The sequence below is a fragment of the Gekko japonicus genome, unplaced genomic scaffold, assembly GCF_001447785.1.
Source record: "Gekko japonicus isolate JY-2015 unplaced genomic scaffold, Gekko_japonicus_V1.1 scaffold254, whole genome shotgun sequence".
Classification (NCBI taxonomy): Eukaryota; Metazoa; Chordata; class Lepidosauria; order Squamata; family Gekkonidae; genus Gekko; species Gekko japonicus.
In genome coordinates this window covers 1,378,842-1,390,954 of record NW_015172010.1, presented here as the reverse complement: position 1 = coordinate 1,390,954, position 12,113 = coordinate 1,378,842, and the positions used below count along the sequence as shown (strand labels likewise).

The window sequence follows — 12,113 nt, the reverse complement described above, 5'->3', positions numbered from 1 at the left end:
GAGTTTGAGGGAATGTTTCTGTGGTTCGAAGCAGTCCAGTCTAGATGTGCTTGCTACTTCAGAATTAGGGACTGGTAGAATACACAAGTAGATTAGGTATGGCAATGGAGTGAAGAAAGCATGGACTCACTCAGTGGTGTTGGTTCAACCTCTAGTGCCTTAGCACCCCCACTCTCCCTCCATTTTGCTATATGGGGTCAGGGAAAGGATAAAGTGGAATTGTTACTGTATACAGAGAGGGGTGTGTGAGTTTGAGGGAATGTTTCTGTGGTTCGAAGCAGTCCAGTCCGGATGTGCTTGCTACTTCAGATTTAGGGACTGGTAGAATACACAAGTAGATTAGGTATGGCAATGGATTGAAGAAAGCATGGACTCACTTGGTGGTGTTGGTTCAACCTCTAGTGCCTCAGCACCCCCACTCTCCCTCCCTTTTGCTATATGGGGAAAGTAGTGAAGTCTTAGTTGTAAAGTTTACTGAGAACATGTATGAAATATATTGATTTCATGCTGCACATTTGTATCCTTGGTAAATTCTGTGTGAATTACTCTGTAAATAATCCTGCTCTATATTTCAAACCTTCTATTGCAGGATGCTAGCCCCCTTCCCCCAGCTGTTTGCCCAACCTGGCCCTTGCTTTGCTTTCTTTTCTTCTGTTCCATACTATGTAGTAGTCTCTCTTAGGCTAATGCTTTCATTATAATTGTAAGCCAGTTTTTCTTTGCAACAATGAGCCGTAGGTCATAGGAGTTAAAGGAGGCTGGTATTCCTAGTTTTCCCACCTGGTTCTCTGACAGCTTAGTATTACCCCTGCTTTTTTCTTCTAGTGTCAAAGGAGTAAGAGAAGACAGGACCTTACTCTCTAGGCAAGTGCATTTAAATTCCATGTAATATGTATCAGGAATTTCAGTGGATCCCAAAGCCAGTCTGGAAGTGTCAGTGTGCTTGTGTCCTGTGGTAGTGGATTAGGTGGCACTGGGATTAGGTGGCTGTGTTTCAAGTCCCAACTGATTATATGTTTTAGTGTAGAATGGCTTGCATGTTTCAGAAAGGGACTGCACTGAGTTGGGGTTGTGGTCGTGGTGTTAGAATATATGGTAATAGAAGTTATGCACTCTTATGTGGTGATGCTTCTCCAGCACCATTCTCTAGTTAATGTTCCTGTTTGCCACTTTCTATCCGAAGGTTCCCCAGCTACTGAATTTTGATTGGGATAAGATTATTTTGAAGCAAGCAAATATATGTAGAGGTTACAGTGCAGATCAGGGGTGGGCTCGAACCGGGAAAATGGAGGTTCTTTGGAGGTTCGTGGTTCAGGGTTTTCATGAACAACGAACCTCCAACAAATTCCTCCATTGCACAAACCAGTTCATGGTTTGGTGAGTTCGGTCCACTCGGAAGTGAGCTCTGAAGGCATTTAAATGCCTTTGCAGCTCATTCAGGTGGGGCCGGGGGCTGGTCGTGGGGTCTGATGGCATTTAAATGACTTTGGAGCCCAAGAACATGTCTCCCACAAACCTTATGAACCTCCATGAAAAACATGGAGGTTCATGGGCAGATCATGGGGAAGACATTCTCCCGAACTCCTGATTTGCAAACCATGAACCGGCCTGGTTTGTGCTCGAACTGGGGTTTGTTTGTGGGTTCATGCCCATTCCTAGTGCAGACACATCAGTGTTCAATTACTACTTGAAATTATTGAAGTTAGTTCTGTAAAGGTTATACAGTGAACAGAACACTATTCAGAAACAGATTTAAATTTCAAATCCTGAATCAACCATACAGCTCAGTGGGTGGGCCTTGGACAAGCAGTTGTTTTTCAGCTGAGCACAAGCAATTGTTTTGGTAATAAACTTAAGTGAGAATTTATAACCTGTTAAATAGTGAAAAAGAAGTCTAAAGTTAAGATCTGCCTCACAAGCCCTGCTATCTTGTGCCCTCTGCCTTCAGAGGTTAGATCCATTCCAGTCTGGCTTCTGCCGCGGTTATGGGATGGAGACTGTGCTGGTCGCCTTGACAGACGATCTCCGTAGACAGCTGGATTGAGGTGGGTCAGCACTGCCGTTACTGCTTGATCTTACAGTGGCGTTCAACACAGTCGATTATGATCTTTTGACTCACTGCCTCGCCGATGCAGGAGTATGTGGGGTGGCTCTTCAGTGGCTTTCCTCATTTTTCCATGGTCAGGGACAGCGGGTGGCACTGGGTGAGGATATATCCTCTAGACAGCCCTTAGTATGTGGGGTTCCTTAGGGGGGCACTCCTCTCCCCGATGTTATCTAACATCTACATGCGCCCCCTCGCCCAGCTGGTAAGGAGTTTTGGCCTTGGGTGCCATCAATATGCAGATGACACCCAGCTGTATCTGTTATCGGACGGACAGTTACTGCCCCACAAAGTCTGGCTGAGGGTTTGGAGGCTGTGGTGGGGTGGCTAAAAAAGAGCAGGCTGAGACTGGATCCATCGAAAATGGAAGTTCTGTGGCTGTGGGGGGACTTCAGGCCTGGAGTTCAGGTTACCAACCCTTTGTGGGTGCCATTGACACCGGCACTGTCTGTCAAGAGTATGGGCATGACCTTGGATACCTCCTTATTGATGGAGATCCAGGTCACGCATATTGCCAGGCAGGCATTTTTTCACCTTCGTCAAGCCCGGCAGCTGGCTCCCTTCCTGTCATGCCCTGACCTAACCACAGTAATCCATGCGATGGTTATCTCCAGCCTAGACTACTGTAACTCGATTTACACTGGCTTACCCTTGAGACTGATCTGGAAACTTCAGCTGGTTCAGAATACGACAGTGCGAGTCCTGACGGGAATGTCATGGATGGCACATACTCAACCGGTGCTGCGCCAGCTACACTGGCTTCTAGTAGAGTACCGGGTCAGGTTCAAGGTTTTGGTATTGACCTTTAAGGCCTTGAGCGGTCTGGGGCCAATGCACCTACGGGGACCGCCTTCTCTGCTGTGTCCCTGGAAGAGCTTTGCGCTCCACTGATAATAACTTTCTGGTGATCCCTGGCCCCAAGAATGTCCAGCTGTCCTGGGCCAGGGCCTTCTCAGTCCTGGCCCCAACTTGGTGGAACTCTCTGCCGAACTACACCAGGGCCTGCGGGACGTTATGCAATTTCACAGGGCCTGTAAGGCAGAGATGTTTCGCCAGGCTTTTGGTTGAGGACAGCAACGGTTGGTTATACTGACTGGTACCCTTCCCTCCTTTCCTTCTCTTCCTGTATGTATATTTTGTTAAGCTTTATGCGCCCCCCACACCATACAGCCAAGTAGTCCAGAAAGGAATGAAAATTGTAAATCGCCATCTGGGATTTTATTCTGGTTATATTCTTATTAAGTGCATTGGGTTTTTAAAAATTTGTATTTTGTTCAATGGCATTATGCCTCTCTTGTACATCACCCAAAGCCCAGCGTGACTGGGATAGGGTGATTATTAAATAATAATAATAAGTTAGATGGCAACCAGATAGAGGCCTTTCCAGTGGTGGCACCCCACATAAGGAATGCCCTTTCCCTTAAGTGGCTTACTTGGCACTTACGTTACTTTCTTTTAGGCCCCAGGCCAAAACATTTCTGTTCACTTGGGCTTTTAATTAAGGGGTTGATTTTTTTTTTTAAACACAGGAGACTGTTTTAAGCTATCTGGTCTGTTTTTATGATCTATGTTTTTATGCTGGGCTGGGGCTTTTTAAATGCTGGATTTTAATTAAGACATTAATGTTTTGTTTTCATTTTATTTATTTTGTAAGCCACTTCAGTCAGGTTCCTGGAGAAGCCATATAAAAATGTTCTAAAATAAAAAGGCTGCAAGCTTTAATATTTTCAGTTAGTAGATTGGCAGCACAGTCCTGAGAGCTGCTGAGGTGGAGGCTGCCAGCACAACAGTGGCGCTGCTGGTCCGTTCCCTAAAGGGTTTAAGGAGAGCTTTGGGACCAGGCAAAAGACCTAGCCGGGGGGGCGGGGGCGGCTGCACAGGCTTCAATCATGCTGGTATCCTTCACAGGTGTGCTATTGGTACCACAAAGATGTCCGACTCACGATGGGGATGAACAGGTGGAAACAAGCAACCACAGATTGGCAACCTTGTGGTGCCTGCCCCATGGAGGGGGGCTTCCATCCATGGGCTGAGCCCCTTAACCAGGTTGTAGATGCCAATTTCTCTTACCTCACCTATTTGGAAGTGGTCACCCATTGTTGAGCTTTACGTCCCCTGTCCAGGTTCTTTCCCCCTCAGCAAGGTGTTTGATTAATTGATTTATCAGTTACAAATTTGCTAACCTAGCAGTAACTGCCTGTGACACATTTCTCCCAGACTCAGTTTGGCATAAGCCTCAGGTCTTGTGGCTTAGCATCGAGTCGGTCGCGAGCCTGCACAGGCTGGTATCCTTCGCAGGTGTGCTATTGGTACCACAAAGATGTCTGACTCATGATGGGGATGAACAGGTGGAAACAAGCAACCACAGATTGGCAACCTTGTAGAGCCTGCCCCATGGCCCAGGGGGGCTTCCATCCATGGGCTGAGCCCCTTAACCAGGTTGTAGATGCCAATTTCTCTTACCTCACCTATTTGGAAGTGGTCACCCATTGTTGAGCTTTACGTCCCCTGTCCAGGTTCTTTCCCCCTCAGCAAGGTGTTTGATTAATTGATTTATCAGTTACAAATTTGCTAACCTAGCAGTAACTGCCTGTGACACATTTCTCCCAGACTCAGTTTGGCATAAGCCTCAGGTCTTGTGGCTTAGCATCCCCCTCCCCCAAAGCAGAACTGTTTGTTGTTCTGGCTTCTGAGACAGCACATCCAGTTTGGACTGCGACAACAGCAGTGTGCAAAAATAGAAAAGCTTTGGTAATTTACTTCAAGAGAGGGAAAAATGTATGATTTGTAGGTTAAAGGTCTTTCATCTAAATCTTAATAAAGTAAAAAAGGCCCCCTAGGTAGATTTTCCTATCTATCCCCAGTGTGGTACAATGAGGGCAACCTTGGAATATGCCCCATGTGGTGCAGTGGGGGCAACCCCAAGGACAATATCATCAGGAATACAAAAGGAAAACAGCCCTGACAATGGCTGTCTGAAGGTCACCAACAGGGGCCCTGCCCTGCACCATGGGCACACTGCTGAGGCTAGCTCCACAGCATACCCTTGGTGACCCATGCCACTTGTGGAGTAGAAGGGGTGTTTGGCGTGTCACAAGGCCATGGATCACCACCAGCAGGTTCCCCAGCAGCTCCTCCATGTATGTCTGCCTGCTGTCCATGGCTTTCTAGTCATCACAGATCTTCTAGTCATTCTGATGCCCAGTAGTTACACCCAGAGCTGCTGCAACCCCTTCCAGGGACTGCTGGCCATGGAACACAGCATCCCTCCACTCATACTACATCTCTAGCTTCTCTTTCTCAATCACCACCTACATGGGTGAACTCTGGAGGGGATGCACTCTGCAGCCCTCATCTCTGCCTGAGGCCCTGGCAGTGGCTCTGAGTCTCCAGCTCCTCTGGGTTTAGCAGCATCTGGAGCCATGTCAGGGCAGTCCCCGGTGCCCAATGACTGGAGGATGGCTGGCCCATCTTGAAGGGGTGGAGGCATAAAGATGCTTCACAACATGCAGACAACATCAAGGCCGAGGAGCCACATTGCCACATTGGCCTACGTTAATGCCCTGTGCTCACAGCCGCCTTGCTTCAGTACCTTTTTGCTTCCGTAGCTGGCACCATGAGGAGGTTTACTGCTCCATTACTGGCCTTGACTGCCTTCTGACTTGGCACTGTGGAATGGACAGCGGGGGCCCAGGCCCAATGGGACAGCTGAGGGGCCCACGATGTCACTGATGGCCTTGTCCTCCGGGTTTGCAGCCAGGATTGTGATCCCTGAGGTGCTGGCTGCCCTAGTCTGCTCTTTTCCCCTGGCACCTGACAGACTAGCAACAGTGTCCCTGTTGAGCATCTTGCCTACAGGGGAGAAGAGCAGGTATGAGTGTACACCACTCCCTGGCCACCCCCATGGTGCACTGCATCCACAGGATGCAGACAAACACTGCTGTGCTGTGATTTTTACCGCTGTAACTTTCCACTGGTTCTGGGGGGCTTTCTGAGCTGGAGCAGTTTAGGTAACTGATTAATTGCCACCATGTAGCCTGGTTGTTCCTTTCCACACTGGTGCCGGGGTGGGTTACTCTGGTGGTGGGTCAATGGGTTGCTTTGGTGGGGCTGGGTACGGCTTTCACCGCCCTTATGGCTGTACTGTGAATGGTTTCAGTAGATTAATGGTTGGGAGCCAGTTTTAAAGATTGGTTTGAGATTATACTGAGTTGCATCTCACCAGTCCATTCTTTTGGGTTGGTGGAATGCTTCTTATGCTCTGTGCCATCAGAAGAGGTTGTTAGACTTATTTCCACTGAGAAGTTGGGACAAAAATGCTTTAATAAAATCACTGAGATAATTCAAAACACTTTCTCAGTTTGCTTCAGTGGTAATTTAGAGAAAATGTCTTGATTTCTGACTTGCTATATCTTTAGCTGATAAGTGTGAATATGACTGGTATGATAAGTCTAAGAAATAATACAGTGCCGCATAAACAAAATTTCTTTAGCAGTCATTACATCAACATGCTTTTGCAGAAATATCCTGACCTACAGAAGCAAACTAAGCACCGCTGCTATAACAGAGCTTTCTTACTTGGGCTGGGTCACCAACTGTGAATAATGTGTGTTCATGGGAAGGGACCTTGGTTTCCTCCTACTGCAACACCATTCCCTTCCTCAGCTGTCTCAAACAGTGGGAACTGAAGTGGGAAGGAGAAATCAGCAGCAAATAGGAAGCCCCCCCCCCCCAATCATTTTGTACGATTCCCCTTTCTGCTGCAGGCCCCATACTGTTCCTATCTTCCCTTTGTCAGGATCCCCCCCCCATTATATTTGGCTTAAGGAGATACAGGGGCTTGAGTAAAGTGTGAGATTTCTTCCATGAGCTTGGTACTTGATTGGATCGAATCCCCTGTATATTATAATTTGTTGGTTCACATCTTTATGCAGAACAAGCAAAAGCTGTCTTAGATTTGTTCTTTAAAAGACTTGATTTCAGAATGAGTACTTTTCTCTCTTTCTAAACAGGTTTCATATAGACTACTTCAATGGAGCAAATTCAGGGAGCTTTGAGGGCTCTTAGTGATGGAATTGGCTTAAAGGATTCTGTCTTTAATGGATCCAACTGTATTTCGCCTACCATTGTCCAGCAGTTTGGTTATCAACGCAGAGCATCTGATGATGGAAAACTTTCAGATTCCTCCAAAACAAGCAATACTATTCGTGTTTTCTTGCCTAACAAGCAACGCACAGTGGTGAGTCTGTTTTTTATTTTGTGCAAGATGAAAGATTGGCTGTTTTATCCCCCTAATTCATAAACATTCCTTTTCACCAGTAGGGTATTAAGGCTGAAATGTAGAGTCTTCAGGACAGAAAGTGATGTTTTATTCAACTTGCTGACCAAGTGTACACATACATAACTTTGGGAAAAGCAATAACGTTAGTGTCACTTTACTGAATGTGTGATTCTGTGTTTTATAAATGGCTTCTGTTGATGGATTATTTGTGGATTATAAAGTAGTGTTGGCCAGAAAATGTGCCTTTTTTGCTTTCTGACTCAAGAGTGGAACCCAAAGGTTTACAAAGTTTTAGAAACACTATAACAATTTTTAAACTTGCTTAGCACTTGTTATAACATTTATTTGAGGTTACCTGACGATGGTTTTTGCCAGTCCTCTCTTCCACTGACCTCTCAGTCGTGCCCAGCATTGTTCCTGGAGCTCTCTGCTCTTCAGGAGCAGTGTGGGGATGGAGTGCCAGTAAGCAGGGGCAGGCGGGAAGTTCCAGTCCACACAATGCGTGTGAGAAGAACAAGTCTTGCTGAGAGAGAATCAGCATGGCTTTTGGAAAGAAGTCCTGCCTTGCCAAATAGCCAGAGTTATTTAGTATATTGACCAGTATGAAGGTAAGGGTGATTAGTAGACACATATTTGGACTTTTGAAAGTTTTTATGGGTCTCCTACCAAAGACATCTTAGTAAATTTAGCAGTCATAGGATAAGAGATGGATACTTTGAGGGATTAGTAACTGGTTAAACAACAGGAACCAGAAGGTAGGAATAACTGGACAAGTCTCACAATAGAGGGGAGTAATAGAGAATCACCACTGATCTGTATTAGGAGTGATGCAACTTAATTTGTGCATAAATGATCTGGTATGGGAGGGGCACAGCAAAATGGTCAAGTTCTCAGATTATACCATTCAGGATGGTGAAAACCAAAGAGGATTGTGAAAAGCTCCAAAAGGAGCCTCTAAAGGGCTACCGAATGACAGCATGGCAAACAAGATTCAAGTAGGGTATAAAGCGCATTGCAGCAAAACATTCACATACATATACTGGGTGTGACTTACCAGGAAGAAGAGAAAGGCAAGGTATAAATGAAGTAAATAAATAAGGACATTTGGGGGCCATTGTAGATGATGATCACTCCATGCAAATGTTGATTCAGTGTACAGTAACAGAGAAAAAGGCAAATTCTTTATTGGTGAGTAGTAGGAAAGCATTGGAAATAAATGGTTCAGTCTGTATTAGTGTTCTTGCATTAATCTGAAGCTGCATTTGGAATACTGTGCACAGTTCAGGTTATCCCATTAAAAAAATGTTATAGAGCTGGAAAAGGTGTATAAAGGGCAATGGAAATTACCAAAGGGGATTGAGTAACTTCCTAAAGACAAATTGCTAAACAGTTTAGAACGTCTTAGTTTTGAAAACGGCTGCTACAAGGGGACATGCTAAAGGTTTATAAACTCTGCATTGTGTAAATAACATTTTTTTAATACCTGCTCCAAAATGCTAGAACGTGGGAGCATCCAGTGGAGTTCATTGGCAGTAAATTCACAGTAGACAAGAGTATATTTTCTTTATAAGGCATGTAAAGATCAACACATAATTACATCAAGGAATTTACTGTCATATGATGTAATGATGATCCTTAGTTTGGTGGTGGAAAGTGCTGTCAAGTCACAGCTGATTTATGGTGACATAGGGTTTTCAAGGCAAGAGACATTCAAAAGTGGTTTGCTATTACCCGCCTCTGTGTGACCCTGGTATTCCTTGGAGGTCTCCTGTTCAAATACTGGTCAGGGCTCACCCTGCTTAGCTTATGAGATCTGACGAGACTGGGCTATCCTGGACTGTCCAGGTCAAGATGATCCTTAGTTTAGACCGTTTTAAAGAGGGATTGTCCAAATTCATGAAGGATAGATCTGTCATGGCTATTAGCCAGTATAAGCTGGGAGCCTCAGAGCAACTTGGAGACACTTCTCATCCCCAAATCTCTCCCTCCAAGATTGTGCTTGGACAGGCTAATTTAGTTTCTCTTCCCTTTCCCTGACTCCCAGCTCCTCTTTACATTCCAGGCCCCCTGACGTATTCAGGCTTCATTTGCTGTAGAGTATTTTTTAAAAATTAACAATTAACAAAAAATGTTTTCCTGCATACCTGGGGAGACCCACAGGCCTGCAGAATCCATGGTCCATGCATGGTTATGAGAAGTTCCATTGTCCTCCTTTTGTAACCATAACAGGAACTGGTCACTTTTGCATTAGCAAGAATGATGGCTTAAATGGATTGTAGATTGAAGGTCAAAGAAGACAGGGACGGCAAAGGATGAGATGGTTAGACAGTGTCATAGATGCAACGAACATGAAATTGAGGAAACTTCAGAGGACGGCGGAAGACAGGAAGGCCTGGCGGGAGCTGGTCCATGGGGTCGCGAAGAGTCGGACTCAACTGTGCGACTGAACAACAACAACAACAATGTTCAGAGAGAGAACATTGTTCAATATCGGTTGCTGGGTGCAACAGTAGGGTAGGCTTTGGCCCCACGCCCAGCTTGTAGGCTTTCCAGGGGCATGTAGTTAGCCATAGTAGGAAACAGGATGTGTTAGATGGACTGCTAGTTTGACCCAGCAGTGCTATTTTGTTGTGAGAGTTCTGAGTTATCAGGCTATCCTAAGAACCTGTAGTCATTTGTTGGAAAAAGCAGTTGAGTGTACACACTCAGTCTAGTAAAAAATTGTACTGCTTTGCATTTTTAAAAACTACATGTGTTTTACTCAACAGGTTAATGTACGTAATGGGATGACCTTACATGACTGTCTCATGAAGGCACTCAAAGTTAGAGGTCTGCAGCCAGAGTGCTGTGCTGTTTTTAGACTGCTTAATGAACAAAAAGGGTAAGAATTAGAAATTAAGCTGGGTCGGCAAAAGTAATGTAAAAAGTTACCCCCCCCCATTCATTTCTCTTCTGCTTTTCTATCCACCGTTCATTGCCATGTTAATATTAATTAATTAATTAGAATTAATGTTTAGCCTAGTACAAAGTCACACCTCTTCAAAGTTTAGCATTTCTGTATCTCACTGATTCTAATTGGGGAAGAATTAAGCATATTTTTAACTTTTACATTGACATGTGCTTAATTTGGTTGTGTTGTAACAAGTAAAACTAATTTGTTTTGCTGATTATAAACAGCTTGGAAAATGTCTAGTCCTTGCCTCTCTCCCTCCTGCTGCAACCCAAAATACACCCAAAATGCTGTTCCCAGGAGATGGGAACCCCTCTCCCCAAACTTCATAAGGGAGGAAGGAATCTGAGGAATAGTGGCAAAAATCCCCCCCCCCCCGGCTCAAGCTCAACAATTTTATACTGAAACTAAACTTTTCATTTGATAATCATGTTGACTCTTCTTTCTATTCAGGTTTAGGTTATATGTTTGAAGCTTGTAGCAGTTGGATATGGCTCTCATTTGGGTGTTACTCCCCTTTTTATACGACTGGGTGTGCTGGTTTTAATACCAAATGGTTACTTAACAAGTTGAGGGTGAATGTAATTTACTAACTTTGTTCCTCTGAAGGCTTGTGTTGCATATTGTGTTATCTTTTCTTGGTTTTCATCTGTGCGCTCAAGTCCATGCTATTTCCAAATAACTTCAGAGCTGGACTCCTTTATATGGGTTCCATATCATTGTTTTCAGTTGTTCGTCTGATATCCATGGTGCCCATTGCTTTAGAATGCGATCATGTATGTGATTATATGTTTAAGGTAGTTCTGTTAAATCAATAGTCTGAATCAGAACTTGAATTCTACTGGTAACTTCTTAGTATATTAAGGGTGTTTTTGTCTTCCAGTAAAAAATTACGATTGGATTGGGGTACAGATGCTGCATCGTTGATTGGAGAAGAGCTGCAAGTGGACTTCCTCGATCACGTTCCTCTCACAACACACAACTTCGTATGTTGCTCTTCTTACTTACACTTCTGTGTATGGGCTACTGATATAGTAATATTCAGTGAGAATCTCTTAACATTTCCCCCATTAGTGCTCAAGGTTCTCATAGCATTGAGAATCCAGATATTTGTAGATCAAGGTTAAAAATGTGTGTCCATATTTCCAAATGAATTCTGATTTTAATTGCAGCTTCAATGGCTAACAACAATACATCTAATGTAACAATGTATTCTGGGTTAGCTGTAACCCGATGCATTGCTTGATATAGTTTTTGCTTACATTTTTTGTTGTCGAAGGCTTTCACGGCTGGAGTTCATTAGCTGTTGTAGATTTTTTGGGTTGTATGGCCGTGGTCTTGGCATTGTAGGACCTGACATTTCGCCAGTAGCTGTGACTGGCATCCTCAGAGGTATAACACAGAAAGACGAAGTACTCTCTGTGTCACACAACACGCTGAGATGCTTAGAGATGGAAAACCCCTGTAGTGGTTGCTTGCTATGACCATTACTCAAATTTGGCCAGTACATCCTCCAGTGCCTACCATGACCTCATCTTTAACTTCCTACAGACTGCACTTCACATTCAGAGCACCTCATACGCTGAAGAAGACCAAGAAAGCTGTGATGACACACACACTACACATCAGAAGACCAGGTAAGTCTAGCAAACATTCAAAAACGATCAAGAACCATGGCCCCCCCCAAAATACGGGAGTCCACAAATAAAAGGAAACATTATGTTGTTGAAGGCTTTCACAGCCGGAGTGCATTAGCTGTTGTAGATTTTTTGGGTTGT

At 44.5% G+C, this 12,113-nt stretch overlaps 1 protein-coding gene across 4 annotated transcripts in view; it reads left to right on the top strand.

Annotated features, from left to right (window-relative positions):
• RAF1 (Raf-1 proto-oncogene, serine/threonine kinase) overlaps positions 1-12,113 on the top strand; it is a 72,287-nt gene that overhangs the window by 20,773 nt on the left and 39,401 nt on the right. For all 4 annotated transcript variants that reach the window (XM_015420249.1, XM_015420247.1, XM_015420248.1 and 1 more), the window contains exons 2-4: positions 7,117-7,343; positions 10,154-10,266; positions 11,219-11,321. In XM_015420249.1, coding sequence (XP_015275735.1) covers positions 7,137-7,343; positions 10,154-10,266; positions 11,219-11,321 — 423 coding nt within the window. In that variant the 5' untranslated portion in view covers positions 7,117-7,136. The remainder of the gene's footprint in view (positions 1-7,116; positions 7,344-10,153; positions 10,267-11,218; positions 11,322-12,113) is intronic.